The following is a 21,062-nucleotide window of genomic DNA, read 5'->3' as shown; positions in this document are numbered from 1 at the left end:
TTTCAATATATCTGCCTCCCTCACTCCATCCCTCCTCGCTGACATTCAGCAACCGACCAGAAAAAGTCAGAATAGAGCGTTTTCATTCAGTGGCCAGCACTCATGTAAATTTATTGGAGCCAAAAGAAGTGTTTATATAACAAAAGAGTTCAACTCCCACAGGATTGGTTTGGTACACCAACATGGCCACCGTTTCTTTGTTTTGGAAGACCAATATGGCTGCCGCGACGTCATTTCAAAACGCTCTATTACGAGTAAAGTAAGCAATTATTTTACATTTATTCCAGGGAACCAGGGAGATCCCAGCAGAATGTTTCTCTGCACTTATTTCATTGTGCGTATCTTTTTTAAATCATATGCGTAAAATTTATTGTACATAGTATTTAAATCAATTTATAGCAAAATTGAATCATGAATGAAATCGATTACTAACTGAAAAAAAAAAACATATAAATTTCCTTTAGCAGAAAAAGGAATTCACGTCTTATTCACTGATCTGAATTGTAATGTTGTATTGTATAACTGTCTTGCAGGGTAAGAACTACCTCTCTTGAAAACAACTTCAAATTCGCCGCGAAATGGTGCGAAATGACATGATAAGGGCAGGACCAGCCCAGCCCAATACAATGTTTTACACACTGACCGACAAGGAAAATGTTATACTCTCCACGTGACAAAACCTTGTCACCTAAATTTCCGTATAGTTTATATCAGCATAAAAACATCTCCCGAATTACAAAATTAAGAATAAAAAGCAGCGATATTAAAGAATGACGTGCATATGAGACCTTCACACGTACCTTCACTATATAATGAACTCACATAATGTACTTTATTTGAATTTGGGAATGATGGCATGGAGCCGTCGAAACGCACTATATAATGAACTCACATAATGTACTTTATTTGAATTTGGGAATGATGGCATGGAGCCGTCGAAACGCACTATATAATGAACTCACATAATGTACTTTATTTGAATTTGGGAATGATGGCATGGAGCCGTCGAAACGTCATTCTCTAATATCGCTGCTTTTTATTCTTAATTGCTCATCGAAAACCTTAGTTATTAGAAATTACAAAATGCCACACAAAAAGGTTATGGCACGAGCAACTTACAAAACACGCCACTTGACCGAAGTCAGTCCCAAAATGTTGGATGTTGACCTGGAAAATGTAGTTTGCTGTATGAAATAACGGTATAAAACTTTTCAGCCCATCGACGGTTCGTCATGTTGGGATCAATCTACTAACGTCATCCTTTGTGTGAATCAGGATGAAAAAATGTCGCTTTTTGCAAATTGGCGACAAAGTTGTCGGCGTCGAAATGGAAGGAAAGGAATACAGTTCTGAAATATGCAGCCGTTAGGCTGAGTTTGAGTAACAAACTCCATAACGACCACGAAAAAGACAAATATAAAACTCTGGTATAGCTCAGCGCAGTTGATAATAATCTGCATGCAATATAAACTGTATGGCAAGCAATAACCATTACTCTGCCGTATTATAACTCTCCCCAGTCCTACAATTAAATACACTGGACCCGTTCTTTCTTCTACAAATGAAGTCAATCAGCTTGGATTGACTACAGGTAAATGTAATTTACGTTTTGCATTGAATTGGTTTTTCGTGTCTTTACCTTCTACGGTGTTTTGTCTTTGAAAGGGAAGTTGTCAATGCAAGTACCTTTACACCAGAATATTTCAGAAACAATAAGCTCTCAATCTTGTGGAATGGGCCCTGTTCACGCCCACTTTTTTACCTCTCTAAAAGTAACTGCTTCAGTGTACAAACAATTTAGTTTTCTTCTTCCTCACTATTTCTCTTTCAAGACCTTTCATTAAATTTGCGCGACAATTTCCAGGGAATTATCGGCAATAGTCTCATCAGAAACTTCCCGTGGTTCTCGTTGATTAGCATTGTTGTTATCTACATGAACCTTCGAGGGAAAATCTTGTTTATCTTCAGTTTCCAGAACAGGATCGTCGCTCGCTTTATTTGATTCACAGTCACTGCTTGCACACTCTTGACCCTGTGTATTCTGATTACAAGCAGAGTTATCTGACTCCATCGTTTGAGTGTCTTCATTAACTTCATCTCCTTGATGTGTAGTAGTATCAGTCTCACTTTGTTCTGGAACCTCTGCAGTTTCATTAATGGGTGACGCAATTTCTCCCGGTATATTCACAATTTCGCTAGCAATATTTCCATCTCCTAAAACATCTGAGCCTTCGGTTTCAGGTAAAGTTGTTATCGCAATGGCATTGGATTCACCGATGGTGTTTGATACTTCGACATTCTGTTCGGTTTCTTTAGTCGGGACGTCGTTCCCACTACACTCGCCCACTTCACTGTCTTCCTGTTCACAGCCATAAACCTCTCGTTTAAAAGAGCCACTTCCGGAAATGCTCGCCCGCGAATCAGAATCAACGCTTTCAGTACTCTCGGCACCGGATACACTCCTCTCCAAGGCAACTCTTGACGCAGACCCCAGGCACATATTTCCCAGTTCCGCGGCAGCACCATCAGCAGATGAACTTGCGCCAGATGGAACCTCTGCCCCAGGTGCCATCTGTATTCCCCAGCCAGGGAGAGGTGGTAATTCAGGGAGGTTTGCCGGTAGGATTCCATCAATGTCGCTAAGGCTCGAGTTGCAGTCAAGATCAAGATCGAGCTGACTTTGATCAAGGGACGTCTCGTCTTCAGAGTCTGCACCGACACCTGCCTCTCTTTCTTGTAGATTTGCCAACATGGTTAGCATTTTCTTGTCTTTTCTCTTCTGATGAATGTCGTCGCTGATGACCTCCAGTGATCTCAAGCACTTGGAGTAGTTCTGTTTGGCTTCACTGAGACCTTTGTGGATTGAGTCCACTCTCAATTTTAATTGCTGAAGGAAAGACATGTAACCTTTTTAAAAGCTAACAAATAGCTAAAGGAGAATTTGTTCTGACACTAACAAGTTCCACTTCATAGGACTACAGTGAAGGCTCTAATGTAGACTAGCCACTGCTAGAAGTAGCACATGCGTTTTCTAGAACTCGCCGGCAAATCTGAAAATTCGACAATTTGTCTCAATCTTTCTCACTGTTTAACACCTGTAGCCAGTAAACTCAATGATTGCCCAAACGGTGGTACAGAATTTATCGTTCTTCTGTTCCACCCTCTTAATTTCACAGTAAGACGTGAGTTATGCGCGGTATTAACTCTTCTTACTGGTTACAAGTGAGATAATTAATTTTTGTGATAATTATAACAGGTCGAGTGTATGATCTTCTCAGTTTTTCTTATCAGCTGATAGCAGCACAGCCTGGCAAAAAAATTGCAAAACATTCAAAATTGTATAGTTCATTGTTACACACTCTCTATTTCATGGTACGTGTAGATGATTGACAGAACCATGGCAGTTACATGTAGCAGGACTACCATCCTGACAATCCATTGGCAAATTGTTTGACAAACTGGCATGTATAGAGCCTGCCTCATCATACCTATAGAACATGCACATCTTACTTGTGGGGGATGGGAGGGGGTGGGATGTTTGTACATGTACCGGCAGCAGACCAGTCAAATCAACTTGAACTTTCATCGGTCTACAGTGCATAATGTAATTAAAATATACTTACCCAAAGATGCCGATCGAAGGACACTTTTTGGACAAAATATGGCCTACAAGATAGAAAACAGTGCCTTTTAGTGTCAGTTGTTGCAAGTTTCAATGCAAATCTTGGACCACTTTAGGCTTTTCCTTTTTTTATTTATTTTATGTTTGTTTATTTGTTTGTTTATTTGTTTGTTTGTTTTTCTGTCCTTCTTTTACAGTTTAATGGGGTTTCAGTTGCCATTGTTCCTGCTGAAAATATTCCCATCTAGACCTCAAGAATGTAGTAGTTTTGAACTAAAAGTGCCCACAGCATGGAGTGTCAAGTTGTCCTTTGCATTTGAAAGAAGACATTTCAACATGTAGATATATTTCCTATCTCTGTGCAGCCATGTTAATTATTCTTAATTCATTGTCACCAATGAGGTGCAAGAATTGAAGACAAAAAAGCAATTTAACGAAATATGACTGAATAATTAATCAACATGGTACGTCAGGTAATTTCATAGAAATATAAAATGAGCAGGCTTATTTCTACATGTCAGACACAACCCACCTGGCTTTCTCAACAGATTTTTTCAGTTTGCTTTGCATCGTCTTTGTGGTTTTCTCAATTTCCTGATAGGACTTATACATTTTTTGATGGGTGGACCAACTTTCCTTCTTCTGATTTTCAGCCTCGTTAACCTTCATATGTAAAATAGAGCACAGTGTATTCTTAATATTCCCAGCTAATGGCTGGATCTTGGTCTTGTCACTGCCACTATCAATAGAGATGTTGACAACTTTCAAAACCTACCTACAAGCCTAAGTGACCTGTGCAGCCACAAAATGTACCTAATGATATTCTGCTTCAAAAGCATAAACGAACTGGTCAGGAGGACTGGTCATATTACTACTAAATATAGAGTACATGGGATCATTGCTAGCCCATCTCAACAGGCCATAAAACATTTTTGACTGAAGATGGGTTGCCCAGAGAGAATTTGCCAGTGACTATTTATACATTCAGATAGAGAAGTTTACCGCAAGAGAAATTTCTCCATGAACACAACCCAATGGCCCACAAAACCCCTTTCTATAAACAAACTAATGGAAACAAAAAATAGTTCCTGTATGTGTGACTCTGGATAATCTGAGAGAAAAAAACCCTTAAAACAAGGTAAGAGATAATTATGGCTGTTATTGACCAAGTGTACAGACGGAATGGAGAAAAGTAATGAGGCCCAAGCATTTTGTCTTTAATCGTGTTGTTGAGATGAAGTTTACGTGCACTAATGTAGACAAGGTCAGTGTTTCCTCACGTACACCTGGACCAAACAGGCCTGGACACTAGGATTTCTATAATATTTTTCTGACATCCAGAATCAAAGCTGAAAACAGAACAGTGCATAATTGCATGGTTTTAGCTGAAATGAAAGCAGTCTAAAGAAAAAGGTGGACTACTAGGTAAATCAATCAGAAATATTTATTCTAGACTTCATGCTTTACTGCAGTCTTTACCTCAAGTGTTGCCTGGTTAAGCATTTCTTGTAGTGCAGTATCAAATGCTCTTTTCTCTCCACTACCAAACACTCTTTGTTCAGCCTCATGTACTCTCTGCCGTGCATAAACATGCCTGCTGTTTGCTTTTTCAAACTGTAGTGTTGCTTTTTGTAACTCAAAGTGAGCCTATGAACAACAATGTAAAATACAGTTAGAAAACTGAAGGTAACATGAAAACCAGCATTACATTTTCCATGACAGAGCATAACTGAAAGATTAAAGTGTTAGAAGATGACTGTTATTGGAATAGGGGTGCTTTCTAACAAATTGCTTATTACAAAGGGGGCACTTACTGGAAGGCCACTAAACCAAAGCATCATAAGCTATTCTAAAAACGTTCTGCATTTTCCTACCTTTCGCATCTCTCTCAGCACATCATAAAAAGGTCGAGCCTTGTCTATACACTTTCCAAGCTTCTGTGCCTGGGCATTTAAATGATAAGTTGCAGCAGCCATGGTTTGGCGGAACACAGCTCTGGCCTCCTACAAGTATAGAACATGACAATGTAGTTCTAACATGATTTGCTGATTGTAAAGTTCACAGAACAGCGTTTTACTCACTACTTTCTAGAAGAAAGGACTCGAGCAGGAAACAGGAATTCAATAAAAGTGAGACAAGCTCTGTTGACAACTTTTGGAAAAGCAGATGGAGGGCAGGTGAGCTTTTCTGTATGTCTGACTTTTGAATGCCACCAGTGCTGAAAGCCTCCTAGCACTTCTGGTTGTTTGACTTGTCAAAAATAAACCAATCAGCACAAACCTTTGACAGAATATAACTACATGCTAATGGCTGTTTCACCCACACAAGAGATGTTTGAGATTTGTATCAAAAAAAACCCATACCAATGGAGATTAGCACTAGAGAGATCATTTACTGTACATACATGTACATGTTTTCTGAATATTAGTTACTGCTTGGTTTTGAATTTATGACATCAAAGTATTAACAAATTGGGGGAAATCAAGACCAACCTCTGAAGAGCTATCATCTGACAAGGGGAGAGGGTAATTGGGATGTGATATTTGACACCACATGGGAGGGAATGAGTATTTCAAAGAACTCTTGCTTTGTTTTACCTTGATCAAAATCATGGTGGAGATTGCAAAGATCAGAGAAATATGACATTAGGAAAGATGAAAAAAAATGGCCTGAAAAAGCTGCATGCTGCATTTGAAGCTACAAAATTAAATTTTGTTATAAATATTTGTGTGTCAAAGTATGTTCAAACTTTATTTCTATCGCATAAATTTGTGTTCTCTCAGTCATTTTTTCCAAGAACATCCCAGGTGCAGGGGAATTTGATTGCCTATCAAGACCCAAATCATGTGTACTTAAGGCATCCACAGACAAGTGTTAATTGCTATCCTTGATCGACATTTCCATTGACAATTGCTCGACATTTCAATCACTACTCAGTTGACAATCGATCGACATCTCAGTCAACAGTCAGTTTAGAGTCAACTAATTTTCACAGACACACCATTGAGTGTTGATTGATACATTTGAGTCAGTTGACACTCAGCCAACTATTGACGGCCGGTCAATCAAGTGTCAATCAAGATGTCGATTGAGCATCCATTGAGATATGGATCGACTGTCAAGGATTTTGATCACCACTCAACTGTGGATGCCTTTAGTTTTAACACATCTTCCCCTGACCCTGAAGTACCTGGGCATTGAACCACAACTTTTGGCTGAAGTATGAGAGTTTGCTTCAAAGTCTCATATGCCTTAGGGTTTCCCAGAAAATGAGGGGGAGGTATGTTGAAATTTTGAATTGACAGATACTCAAGTCTGTAAATGCAAATTTTTTTTTGTGCATGCCCATCAGACAAGGACCACACTCATAGATACATTTTAGCTCAGACTAGTGAATACATTTTGTGGATTTCAGATTGATGTCTTCAGGTTGTGGAGGAAAACCATGGAAACTGCGAAAATTGAAATATACACGAATGGTGTTAACGTCAGTGGAAAAAGCTCAAAGCTCAAGCTGACGTTGAGATGGCTGTATTTTCATTACAATTGACAATATAAACAAAGAAATTAAATCAATCACTCGTATCCCGTAAAACTAAACAAAGAATGGAAAACTATCCACACTTACATCAAGTTCAGCTTCCAAATGGTTTATTGAGTTGGCAGACACATTCAGTCTCTCAAGCTCGTCCTGAAATTTGTACACAGAGCACGATATTGAAGACAAGATGGCATGAAAAATTTAGCTTACTTCGCCGGAATTTAGCATACCTGTACACGAGGGTCCAGCTCCTCTTCTTCTTCCTCGTCCTCGTCCGTATATTCATCTCCACTGTAAGAGGTCGTATCAGTCATACTGCAAAACGAAACGAAAAAGAAGAAAGAAAAACCAGATGGTAGTTACATGCCGTGCAAAAACAATTTGGTTCAACTCAGTGATATCCCGCTACTGAACGGAAAACTTCGACAAACTTCGGAAAGTTTTCGGTTGTTGTCGATTTTACGGAAGTTGAGTACCGCTGGCCTCAATGTCAGCGTTTCATTCCATTGTTTTGAGGCTTGTTTTGATGGGAAAAGGTGTCGGAAAGGTTCTAACAGTCGCTCTAACATGGGGAAAGTGGACGAATGGAAGGCGTCTTATTATTGTAATGGTAGCAAAACGTGGATTTATGGTCACCTTGTCATTTACACCCGTTGTATACGCTTTATAGAAGACAAAGGAGGAACGAGCGGCCTCGATTTTCGGATCTACTTCGAGAATTTCTTCGAGCTCAAAAAAGAGACTACGTCCATATTTTTTTCGGCTATAACAGTCCGTGTGAGGACTGATAAATATTGGTTTTCCTCGTTTGCAGATCGTGGTCATGTGTTTAATACAATCGAGCATTTCTGGAAGGAAAGACTTTTTGCAAGGTATGTGGAACCCCGACTATTTGTAAGAAAATAATGCACAGCTACACAGTGGGTAAGAAACTGGGCCCTAGCGGAGCTTGTATCCTTATGTTTTTCCTGACTTTTTTTCTCTTTCTTTTTTAATCAGTTTTGGAGCTGTCCTGACTGAATTGAAAAATTTTTGAGAGCCAAGATGGCTGACATTTTGGAAATGTGACATCATTTTGGTGTTCTGTGACATAGTGATTGACACATGACTATCACTTAAGTAAACAAGTTTAATTTGGATGCTTTATACCCTGTATTTAACAAATTGACGTCAGTTTTTTACGCGTCTGGGCAAGATTTCCGTATAACCCCATACATTTATTATGCATAGTTCTTTGTTTAACTAAACAATAGCAAAAACAATAGCGCTCCTTTGAGACTTATCTGATTTGAATAACTCTAAATTTTACCATTTTTTTTCTAAGTGTCACATACTTTAAGACTTACATTTTTTTTCGAATTTGCTATCTAAAATACACAAAAACGAAATGATTTCTTGGAGACTTTTGCGAGTTTTAGGTCTGAATTACGGAAAACCGAAATGAAATATCATAATTTGGGCGCATTTACCGTATTTTTAAACTGAGCGCAGGCTTAAAACTGCTTAAAATAATAGCGATTTAGACCTGTTCGCTAGTTTAAAAAAGCTCAAAAATACTGTTTTAGGCCTAAGCAAAACCGGCTGCTTGCGGTTACCTATAATCTGTTGTGCGGGTTAGTGACTTTTATACTAATTTTGTAAATCTAAACAAAGTGAAATAAAATTCTAGGTTACCTGTCACGTCTCTCCGCGTTTTTTCCCCTTGATTTCCTTCCTCAAATTCAGACCCATGCGATGAAGCTATGTATTTTGTTTCTTCCCTCCATGAAGTGGCGATCAGATCACGAACTGTGCATACAGTGGTACAAGGAACAATTTACGCATGAAAAACTGACGTCAATTTGTTTTTTTACAATAACAAGACCCCAAAATGGTCAAATGTCGGGAATAAAAGAGGGGAGAAGACGCCGTAAACTTGTTGTGAACAAAGATAAGTGAATTTATTCAAAGTGATGGCAGCATTGTCAATAACTTTTCTTGTTTTTTGGTTGGCTACTTAAAAAAGTCCATAAAATCTCATTGGTTAAAAAGTTGACAGTTTGACAGGTGAAAGTTAAACTTGAAAGCTTGCATAAATTTAAATTTTATCTGTCTGTACTCTTATTGATGATAAAAATGAGCCAATCAGCGTGCGATTAATTAGACAATTATTGTAAAAAATTAGTTTGATTATCAATGCAGGGTTTTCACTAAGTGTCAGCTCCCAATGAAATTTGCCAGTTGAGAAAGAGGTTATTGCTGGCATGATTTTGGGCAGCAATCACTCCGTAAAGGGCAACAAAGAGTTTTTAGGTTGCATATGTACAATCATTTGGTATCGAACCATATCATCTACCTTGAGTATCGGTGCCACTATAACGGGCAAAGAAATTGAAACAAAATCTTGTTTTGAGCACTTGTTTAGCATGTCCTCTTTACATGCCTTGTGACCTCCATCTTCTAAATGCAAAGCTTGGTAGCCCCACATTCAAGGCGTACATGTAGCAAAAGATTCTGATTGGGAATGAAATTTTGTTATCAAGTCTCTCATTTAAGATTGCAAGCCTAATACATATGAACGGTATACCAGCACAATGAAAATCTCCATCAGTACACTATTTTCTTGGCCACAACCCTGCCATTGAGTGAATACCTTTGGAGATGCATGGGGGGGGGGATGATACAAAGTACTGCCATCCTGCTAAATCAGGTTAAGTTCTTAACTTTATTCTTAAAAGAGTGTATATTGTAGAAACCTCTCATTAGTATTTATTAGTTTTATTTAGACTAGTCTGATAACAGGGTGTTGCTCATGGACCTCAAATGTAACACTGATACATACAGTACATGTTCATGTAGATGAAGCACCTTCCTTTGAAAGATCATGGTGCAATATTTCAATGTAAGATTATTGTGGTACAGGATTAATTGGAATCACCTTCAGCCTTAGAAAATCACTCACTCATTGCTACTAAGGCTTGTACTTCACGTTTCTTTCTGTTTAATACATTTCAGTTCCAAAAGCCAGACTCCTCACAATACAGAACTCCTCAACATCTTGTACGATGCTCAGAAAACTCTTGCAACAACTGGTAAGACTGTGCAGAAACAAGGACAGCAAATTGACTCTGCTTGCAACAACATGAACAAGATACACAATGATCTGGGTGTTGCAGAAACTTTAATTTACAATCTGGATGCATGGCTAAGCAAATGGAACATTGAAACTCCTCAGGTGTACATAGATGTTCCAGAGCACAACATGATCATCGAAAAAGCTGAGTATCCTATTGTGTATGCCAGAACTCAAAAAGAAAAACACCTCCCTGGTACTTTGACAGTATCAAATAAATCATTGGAGCTCTTTAATGCAGAAAGACATCTTGATGTCTGTTTTGCTGTCAAGGAGATAACAGAAGTCAGCGTCCATACTCCCTGGGAGGTCACAATATCGCAGCTAAGGATTGGCCATGCTGGGCATTCAGTGCATCTGATTTCAGCTCGTTTGGTTCACATTCTTCAAACTCTTGAGGTTCTGTTACCTGGCAGAATTAATTATGATGAGCCTCCTTATGATGCTGGGGATCAGGATGGCTACAGTTTGGATTCAGACCAGTCTCCTTCTCAAGGTACATGTACATGCACATACACCATGCAAGATATGTAAGCCTATTGACTGACGTAACCCTATGAACCTATAACAGGCCTACATTATTGTGCTTTACAATATTGTATTCTGAGGGTTTAGCGTCATATCCCCTTGCACGCACTACGCGCCTATGATGCTATTCAAAGATGTTGTCGACCATGCTTTTAAAATTACAGATTAAACCAAGTGTGTGACCATTCAAACAAAAGCTGCAGAGTACTGTTTTCAGATTATACTGGTTATTATGCTGTACAAGGTCATTTGAACTTTTTGTCTGTAGATGAAACCTTAGTGTGTAACCATTCAAAATGAAAGCTTTTGAGCAGGTACTTTCTTGTAGTGTTGTTTACTATGCTGTTCAAGCTGAGTGGCTCTGTAGCTTTTAAGGATAGTATGTTGGATTCTGGATTGAGATTTTGTGGTTAATTGCCTTTGCCAGGGTCACTCAGACTGCATTATGTTTTGGGACAAACTGTCACGAATTGTCACGGTTGCCTGGCAAAATGCTGCCAGGGCCGAGGGGGAGGGGTAGTCTACTGTAGCGTCTCTGTCGAGAGAATCAAGTTCAGAGGATTAAATAAATATTATTTACCTTCATGTAGTGACCCTACAAATCTGATTCAATGTTATAGGTGACGAGAGTGAAGAAGACAGCCAAGAAAAATTTCCTCCTTCAAGTAGTACAAAAGGAAAAGATTCCAAGGTGGTAACAGATGCTGAAGCAGCAGAAATGGGCCGTGTTCTACAGGACATGAGAAGTCTCGCACTTGGCATCCAAGAGGAACAAGACAGACAGCTTGGACAACTGGACTTGCTATCTGACTCAGTCGATAAAGCTAACGAGAGAATCAGAACTGATGTGCGCAAGGTCAACAAGCTCACCTAAATTTGAAGCATTTTTTTTTAATCTTAATGTAAAATGAAGAAAAGGGTTTAAATGTTTTCTGTGGATCTCTGTATCACTCTATTAATAAGGGGTGGCTGGAATAAAGCCCTTAGTGACGTCTGATAAATTACCAGGTTCTCCTTCCAAATTGCTTTGTATTCTCTTGTAAAGCACAAGAAGAGTTTGATGTTACATCAACAGTCGCTTACAGTATTGCCTTATTCTGCGCATCCCTTCATTCTTTACATGCCTTGGATGTCTGAAACCTTTGCAAACATCGGTTCCCAGCTCGCTTTCAAACTGGAGCTTGGTGGGTTAATACGAGTACACTGTGCATTGGTAGTAGAAAGTTGTTTCCTTGGATTCTTTGAATGAGCAAGCAATTACTAGCGCTCAACAATTACTATGAAAGAATGAAGTTTAGAAGCCCAAATCAAACGAAAAAACTGCGCTAGCTTTAAATTCACAGAGATAGACCAACACATGATCAGTACATTTTTGTAGGACAAGGTGGCAAATATTTACTCCTAGCAGCAAGCCTACGAAATTCAAATGTTTTATTAATAAATTAATAATTATAGTTTTTACTGCATGTACGAGAGGCTTACAACGGGGAAGATATTTGATGTTTTGGTGAATGTAAGCTTCCGACTTGTAAAAGTGGAAGCTTTTATTTGGAAAAAATAAAATATATATTTGATTCATTTAGTTATTTATTACCTCAGTCACGTTACGTTATGGTCGGTTATTTTGGCCACGTACAAAATTAGCTTTTATTGAAGTAAACCTGAAAAGTGTAGTTTACTCAGAAAGAAAACCACCAAAGAGATACTAAATTATAAATAAACCTTAAAGAAACAAGGATGGTTGAGGATGGAGAAGATTACCACAGATTACAAACGAAAAACTTAAAACCTAAACTTTTCAAGATGTGCAAACCGTGACGTAGCTCCTTGTATGTCAGGCATCCACGCTCTACATGAAAAGTGCATTATTTGGCCTCGTGGGTAAATAGGGCCATGGATTCTCGTAGAAGGTACAGTTTGCGATGAGACTGGGTTCTAGATTGACACTGTACCGTAAGGTGAACCAACACTCAAACCAATTTCCGTGCGTGTTTGTTCAACCAAATGGTAAACATAGAGGAAATGACAACGCGGAAGTGCCATTTAGTTGGAGTTGTCAGCTTTTAGTCTCGCATTACGTGTCTCCAATCATCGCTAACTGTTCCTGTTTAAAACCGCGAAGAATACCGCGAACTTTCAGCTATAGCATACGGATCTTAACGGCGTTTTTTTTTCTAAGACATCCGGGAGACATATAAAAATCACACTGGTAGTGAATATTGAGGTAAAGTATGAATTTTTTTGTGCTATTTGTAATAAGTAAATGTCTTTTTGAGGCGTTTCCGACCGATAAATAACCTACGGACTTCAAAATCGTATTTGTCATAGGATGAAAAGACGGAAAAAGCAGAAGATCAATTTTTTTTAACACTGATGAAAAATGGTGACATTTGTACAATCTCGGTATCATTATCGCGCCGTTTTGTTGTGATGTTTTGACGCTTGCCTGACTGTAATCATTTCTGCCCTCGAAAATTTGCTGAACAGGACAAAAATGAATCTGAATCTTGCTTTTGAAATTTAACCAAAGCTGAAAGCGTTTAATCGCTACGGTTAAACGAAAGCGTGGCTTAACTAAAGGAAAACAAAACACTTGCTAAAAGGGTGTTAAGGATTATATATTCAGGGCATTCGATGACGGCTTCACATCAATCAAAACATTTGACCTCAATCTCGAGCATTTACTAGACATGTCAACAAGAACTTTAAAACAGTATTGACTTAATAAAAATCGTTGTATTGTGCTGAGCAGGGTCTCTGACGGCTGTCAACAATCCGGTTATACCAGCTGCAGGAAACTTGTTTTTAACCTCGTTTTAAGGCGCGATTTTCCTGACCTGTTATTGGATAGCATAGAATCACGTGGCGTTGATTGCCCACCATTTTAATAGTGTAAGCGTAGATATATGAATTTTTTTTTGTTTTGACTTGTTTTGTAGCAGAGCACTTTGACAAACGACGTAATTAAATGGAAAATACTTCATGAAAAGTCTTTCCCAAAAGTCTGAATGCACATTGTTCTTTTTCTTTGATGTTTTCGAATGTTTTGAACAGATTGATTGGAAGTAAAACCTTAAGCTCCGGTCATATAGTTCTTGAAGTTTTTGCCATTTAGCTGAATATTCCGATCTAGAGAAATTAAGTGTGCTAATGTGTGTTGATGTTTCCACCTTGAATAATGGCCTACAAACTAGGGGTCCTGAACCTATTCCGAAGCATAGCCGTTTGCACGCAGCCTGGTTTTCAGACCCTAGTTCAAATCAGTTTAACAACTTTATCTTGGGATTCGACTGAGCTGTTTCAATATTTGAGTTGAAAAAAAAATAATGTTTAACACCTGGTTTATACTCGATCATTAAATGCAGCCAGATTTATTTTAGATTAGACAGGACCAGGACAATAATATTTTTTTTGCCCCATATCTTTGAAAACGAAGCCAAGATGGTTTCACGAATCTGCATTTCAATGGTACGTTTAGCAGGTATAAGATGTACGAATAATCCATCGATGTTACCATTAATATTAAACTAAAACTCAGCGAATGCACCGAAAAGCGGCACAAAACAAGAAAAAACGGACATTAAAAAGAAATCCTATAGCTGGTGAGGTGATGTGGAAAGCCAAACCGGCCTGGTCAGTTAATAGAGCTTTGTCGGTCAGGGTAGCCTGTGTAGGCGTTAATTTCCAAAAACACGCGAAGAGAACGAAATCGCGCGCTCGCTTGCTAAATCTCCCCGTCTGGAAAATGGAAAGAAAACGTCTGCTACGCAGGCTACGATCAGGGTTAAAGCGCCTGTCTTTCTGTCTGTCGTATTTAACCGATCCATCCTCGGCCTATAATTAGCGGTTCTTTTGTCTAAAAATCCGGACTATTTTCTTTTCTTTCAAGGGTAGTTGTTGGGTATTCCTGTTTTAATTTCTTTGAAGAGTTTCTCTTAATTCAGTTTGTGTTTCCGGAACTAATATAAGTGCAAGGAAAATGTGGTAAGAAATTTAGCTTTGTCAGTATCAGGAGAGAACATTTGTGGCAGGTTTTCTATTCCAGTTAATAAATGATTTAACATGTTGAAACCAGAGGGCAAGTGGCTTTAATTTTGTGAATTGGTTTTCTTTTTTTGGAAACGAGACACAAACAAGATTTTGAATAATTAATGATTTAACACCACATAGCGTTTGGAGTATTCATATAACAAATTCATGCGGTGATGACAGTTTTCTGCCAGCAGAAAAAAAGATTCAGACTGCTATATCAGTAGTTGATAACAACTTCACAGGCCACAGCAGTTCAGTTTGCAGACACTTAGAAAGCACAGCGATGAGATAACCGCCGGGATGCACGGCACACGAGTGAAATAAGGAGGTAAGGATCAGGAGAATCGACACGATACCACGACAAATCAATTTTTCATGCACACTATTATTATTTTTCACTGTTATTTTTTTCTTCTAAGGCGCTTGTAATGAAATGTTACAAGTGATAACCAGAAAATAAATCACAAGATTTGTTGCATGGTCAGTCAAATATTTAGTACACCGGCGCCAAATGCATATGCTCAGTTTGAATGATCTTCAAAAAAGAAACTTTTGACGGCAAATAAATATTGAGAGAGCATAAACAACCGAAAAATAACGGTATGAACTTTGAATTAGAACAGTCTTGTGACTTAGCTCTCGCTGAATGCAGTTCATTTGAAAGATACGCGAACAGTAAAGCTATGAATTTGGTCAAAATCCCACACTTGACCTATAAATTTCCATCAAGAGCAAAGTCGGTATCACTCGTAATATACCGGCTGGCTTAATTATTTTCTTTCCAGAAATTGAAAATGCTTAGCTCTGAGAATAGAATAGTACATCTGTGAGATAACATCTCTAAGTCAATTATCTTTTCTCTATTATTTTTGAAGAAAGCTCAGCATTACTTTGATACAGCAACGGGAATCATCGTTCATTAATCACCACCTTTTGTTTCGTATTTTCACCACTCCCTATCCCAACCCGGAGCAGAATTCCTTCTTAATTTACATTTACATCTGTTTGCATGTTTCGGCACATCGAGAACTCGGTTATAGATTAAAGTATACATATTGAAAAAAAATCAATCTACCATATGTTAGAGTAGCCAAATCGAGTCATCGAGAAAGTTTAAACGGTATATTGGCAATGCTTAGTTAAGCACTAGCTAGATGGTTTGTTATGAGACGAGACAAATTTCCGCGAAAATTATTTTCTTCGTTATAACGGCCTCGAGCACTTTTTGCAGGATAACAAGTTTAATTTGAAAAGCCGTTTCCAGGTAGAATTATTCTTTGAGGCGCCGTTACATGTAACTGTTGGACATTGTCATTTTAATTATTTCACGATAAAATGCAATACAGCTTTTTTTTCAGATGAGTCTGCTGTCTGAAACGCAATTAAATTTAGTTTTACATTAGCAATTCAAGATAGAGCACAGGTTAAATAGCTTTCTTTGTTTGAGTGTAAATTGCCGAGATATTCCGACCGTAACGAATTAAATACAGCCTCAGATGTGTCTCTTAAAGATTAGAAACTTAACATTTCTTTGAAAGATAATGAACGTTTCTGAAATAGGTGGAACAACCAGTCAGATGAATTTTCAAGCTTCACACCTTGAACTAAAACAAGGAAAACAATACATTTTCTGCTTGGAGAAATGCTGAGACTAAAGAAATTAAGCAGATACAACGGTAAAAATAAGACTAATTTCTTGGGAGAAACAAAATTTTACGATGTAAACAACCGGCTACATAAAAGCAGTAACTTCACTGATAGCTTTGTTTTGCAGCAGGCTTGGCCTTGATAGATTTAATTATCATCATCAGTTCCGCTTCTCCGTATGGAGAGTGGCCCAGAAATTTCACTTCTCCAAGACGCTTTGTCAGCCGCCGCCAGCCCTGCCTCTACCCAAGAACAGTAACCCTATCGCCGTTCGTTCTTTCTCCACTGTCCTATGCCATGTTTCTCCAAATCTTCCTCTCTTGCGTTTTCCCTCCGATGCCCACCTCAGTGCAACTCGTGGGAGGGAACTGGTATCCATACGCAGCACGTGTCCAATCCATGTCTACCTCCATCTCCTTACTTGTTCTCCGATAGTTTCCACGGTAGCTCTCTTGCACACCTCTTCATATGACATGCGCTTAGGCTAACAGATTTTTAAAAACCTACGCAGGCACTTGTGCTGGAAAGTATCTAGTTTGACTAGATTTAATAGGTTCTATCAATTACCTCTTGTAACCTTCACTTTTAGCCGCCTATAGAATTTTCTAAACAATGTAACAAGGAGACTTACCTCGGTTAACAAAATGCTGTTAGCGCGGTTCGTAGCATCCTTCTGTGGCCAAAAGAAATTAACTGATACTCGTTTATTTGGATAAAAGCTGACTGATAGAGACGAGCATGCGCTGAATACGAGAGAGATTTTATAATGCAGTAGCAAATTATTTTAGCCAAAAGAAAAGTCAAAGCCATGCAACCATAAATTACAGAAAAATTGTACAAAAGGTAAGGATATCTAACGTTAGGGGAAAAGTTCTGTACAAAATACAGTCTGGAAAACAGTTTAATGAATAAACTCACCAGTATGTTGAGTCTATTCAGGTATAGGCTTAAGGCTAATCTGACAACTTTCTTTGGAATAATATAGGTGCATATGATTGGCTCGAGCAAATTAACAGTGTACAATGAACATCTTCCGCTGGGGATTATGGCACGTTGCCGACTTATATAAAACCGTGTTATCTAACTCTCACTGTGTATATGAATTGGCCACCTTTTCAAAGCATAACAAACAAGTTATTCATTTATTCTTGGGCGAAATGTACTTTCCTTAGTTGGGTTCTTGTGTAGTAAACAAATTAATGATTCACAAACTCCGTGCGACATGTCACGGGGACAAAATTCCGTAAATTTTTTGTGGCACGAGTTTAATAATAGCAGCATATTCCAGGTGATGAGTCTCTTCAACTGATATCACCGAGAAATGTCCCCGCATTTCATTTCTTATATGAGTGTGTGTATGCATATTGTAATTTTGTCGCTTCCGCAAGGCTTCGTTACCCGATTCTGTTTCGAATTCACCGTGTCCCCTCGTGTGAAAAGGGCATGATGTTCTTGTTGTTCTACGTATCCACCAGACGTCCCTACTCCATGAGATGTCCCCTTGTATGAAGAGCACATTATTTCGTGGCTGCTATTTCTTCCTGCAACGTGTCCCCTCCTACGTCAGCACCAAAGTCTGTTACAACATTTATGCTCGCACGAGCCATGTGCTAAGCTCATTCGGGCGCTTATAACTGCGGCTGAGTTTCTGTATCCTAATGCATTCTGTATTTCAGTGCTAGGACGTGCGTACAGTAACCTGCGCCTAGTAGCTGGCAATTTCATTTGCGCACGATTGCAAAATGCTTATTTTACATTACGTGTCATTGAAACCGCCAGAAGCGTGGAGTGTGCGTGTAATCGACTTTTATCAGGTACGCATCAAGATGCACGTGCAATTTAGCAGGCCATTACCAAATGTTAGCAAAACGCCATCATAAAATAAATGAGATATATTATACGCGCGCTATCATTGGTCGATAGTTGTGTTTAGATGAGGTTATGTAAACACGGAAAAGGTCCTCTATTATTTAATCAGAAAATACTTTCCTAAATGAATGGGTTCAACGTGCAACTTCGCGCAAATCATATCGCACTCGCACGAATCGCCAAGCTTACCGGATTTTCACGTGAAATTTAACGTAGAATTCGCGATAATTGCAAGGAATATCTTGAGGACTTTGAGCTCAAAACGTTCATCCTATTGAATAATGTAGGTAACTTTAAGGCTTATGTTGATATTATTTAGAAGCAATTTTATCAAAATCACCGTTCATCTGTCGGTCCAATTATTATTATTACAAGTAATAGTTCTCACTGAGGCTGCCCCCCCCCCCTTCTTTACTGCTTTTTTGTGTGTGTGCTGATTGAAAACAGTTGAAAATTATTGTATGAGCTAAACCTTATATTTCTTTTTCTTAGGTAAATTATATCGCTCATAATCTTCATATAACTTAGGCAATTTATCATCAATATGATCCTAACAATCAACTAAGTAAACTAAATCAGTTAAAGGACAATATTAACACATGATATTCTTTACATAATATTTCACGAAGCATTTACAGCGAAGCAGTTTACCGTATCTCGTTTGAAAGGGCTCAAAAAGAATTTCAATCAGTAGAACTTTTTATAGGAAAAAAAGGTTAACAAATTATAGAAAAGCAAAAAATTATGTCAAACCACTCTGATGATCGAAACAAACCATTTGTCTTGTTATACTAGCAAACGTATCTCGAAAGCAGAACAGAAGTAGAGAGCATCATCTGGACTTTGCTCACGATTGTTTTTTTCCGGGACGTAAACTGAAGTATCGCGTTACAGTCACCATGGCAACCTCCCATATATGCAAATAAGAGTCAAGTTACATGCCTTTAACGAAAACGATGCAAAACTAAGCTCCCATCATTTACATTTACATTTGGATTCTTGCAAAGTCACCCAGTGGCATGAGCTCTACGCCACGTAAGATCACTCAATACAAAATGGCGATCCTAACAAACGAGATTCCAAACGTAAAAATAGCGAAAAAAGATGGCGGCTGTACATTTTACCACAATACCATGCGAACCTAACACAGCTCATAAAAGTACAAGGAAAGCCATATTTTTGCAATATAGTTGTTTTCCTCCCAAGTCCCAAAATCCATCTTCAGGATCTTTGAAATCGTTTTCAATTTGTTCTAGAATCTTCGCAATTACTGCATCGTGCTAAAATCGTCACGTAGGCCATATTGGAGGGTCTTAGCTCAGCTTACCGAAAAATTAACCGGGACCACCGTGCGCGCCTAGTTTTTTCAAATCGGTATTGATTTGCATACTGCAGATATTACCAATATTTCATGACTTCTTTATACGCGGCGGCCACTGTTAATGTTTCCTAACACTACGGGGGCAACTATGGAAAACTATGGTTTAAAATGTTATTTTGTGATTTATTGTTTGTTAATTTTATTTACAGTTTACTGTAGTTTACTTAAGTTGTCGATACATGTAATAACGTTTTTGGAACAAATCTGGTTCGCGAAAACATAAGTTATCCTGATTTTGAGTTTTTCTGTTTATCGTCTCCATGGAAAAATCGATTTCCCTTCAAATATACAAAACCAAACTTTGATCTAATTCCAGAACTGAAAAAGAACAATTTTGATTTCGATCTAAATATGACTGAATATATTACTTCATCAAGTTTAGTTACCATGGTAAGCAACTTCGTTCCTAGCTAGGGTTTAGTTTGGATGCCAAGTCAAAAAATGAATTGTGAAAGTCAGTGAAGTAAAAGTGGCAAAGCTTTTACTCCTTCAGTTATGCGTAGAATTATGGTTTTTCAAAATAATTGCAGCTGCAGTTCCACGGCAGAAATTTAGGAAGTGAACGAATCGGGTTTTTTTTTATCGTAGGTATACTCCTTTTTGTATTTGCATACTCTTGGTATCTTTTTCAATCAGTAATACGTACGGTATTGGATCTTCGCTGAGTGTTTGAAATCTTCCACCCATTTCCCTTTCTCTAGCTCTGCACCGTGACAACCATCGCTTTCTGTTCTATGACGTCATTCGTCTGATTTTCTTTTCTGTTTTACGATTAACATAGGAAGTAAAATGATTGCACGAATCGCATAAATGTTCAAAATTTGTTCCACCAACTAGTTATGAGAAATGTACTGGGGAAATTGAAACAATCAGAAAAGAAAAATATTTTGACTGAAAAATATAATCCCCTTCGCTCCATTTCAGTTCACGTTTATAGACAGCACAAGTTATCTGTTCAGGACAATGGAGATGTTGTAGTATAATTCGTCGCCACAAGATCTATCAGCGAGATAGTTCCAGAATAAAACTTAATTGCACGAGAGTCTTCCACACAAAATAAATACGAACCGTAATATTTCAGTGGCGCGGTATCATTTAGACCGTTAGCGAAACTGTCGTTCTTTTTTTTTTTTTTCAGATTCGCTTCGTCAGTACTGTGTTTCAGTAGGTTTGTTGTATTTCGTGAATTCAGTAAAATTCATGCGCGCAAAATCATTTTGACGTTTTTTATATTTGCGAGCTGTCGAATTAGCAAGAAATGAGTTTGCATTTAAAAAAGGCACTTTTGATTGATTTTGGTTGAGCCCATTATATCTTAGCTATAGTTGTT

At 38.3% G+C, this 21,062-nt stretch overlaps 2 protein-coding genes across 2 annotated transcripts; one reads left to right on the top strand and one right to left on the bottom strand.

Annotated features, from left to right (window-relative positions):
• Nucleotides 1-17: 17 nt before the first annotated feature.
• On the bottom strand, nt 18-7,572 carry LOC145487636 (uncharacterized). The gene is made up of 7 exons (XM_081466452.1): nt 7,394-7,572; nt 7,251-7,313; nt 5,497-5,625; nt 5,102-5,269; nt 4,155-4,285; nt 3,624-3,666; nt 18-2,887 (listed from the first exon to the last, which is right to left on the bottom strand). Exons 1-7 carry the CDS (start codon nt 7,475-7,477, stop codon nt 1,841-1,843), a joined length of 1,665 nt encoding a protein of 554 aa, XP_081322578.1. The 5' UTR covers nt 7,478-7,572; the 3' UTR covers nt 18-1,840.
• LOC145487637 (synaptosomal-associated protein 47-like) lies at nt 7,527-13,682 on the top strand. The gene is made up of 3 exons (XM_081466453.1): nt 7,527-8,035; nt 10,158-10,771; nt 11,424-13,682. Exons 1-3 carry the CDS (start codon nt 7,527-7,529, stop codon nt 11,675-11,677), a joined length of 1,377 nt encoding a protein of 458 aa, XP_081322579.1. The 3' UTR covers nt 11,678-13,682.
• The last annotated feature ends 7,380 nt before the right edge of the window (nt 13,683-21,062 follow it).

This window comes from Orbicella franksi, chromosome 5 (assembly GCF_964199315.1).
Source record: "Orbicella franksi chromosome 5, jaOrbFran1.1, whole genome shotgun sequence".
Lineage (NCBI taxonomy): Eukaryota > Metazoa > Cnidaria > Anthozoa > Scleractinia > Merulinidae > Orbicella > Orbicella franksi.
Note: the sequence above shows the minus strand (reverse complement) of the source record. Positions and strands in the feature narration are given on the sequence as shown.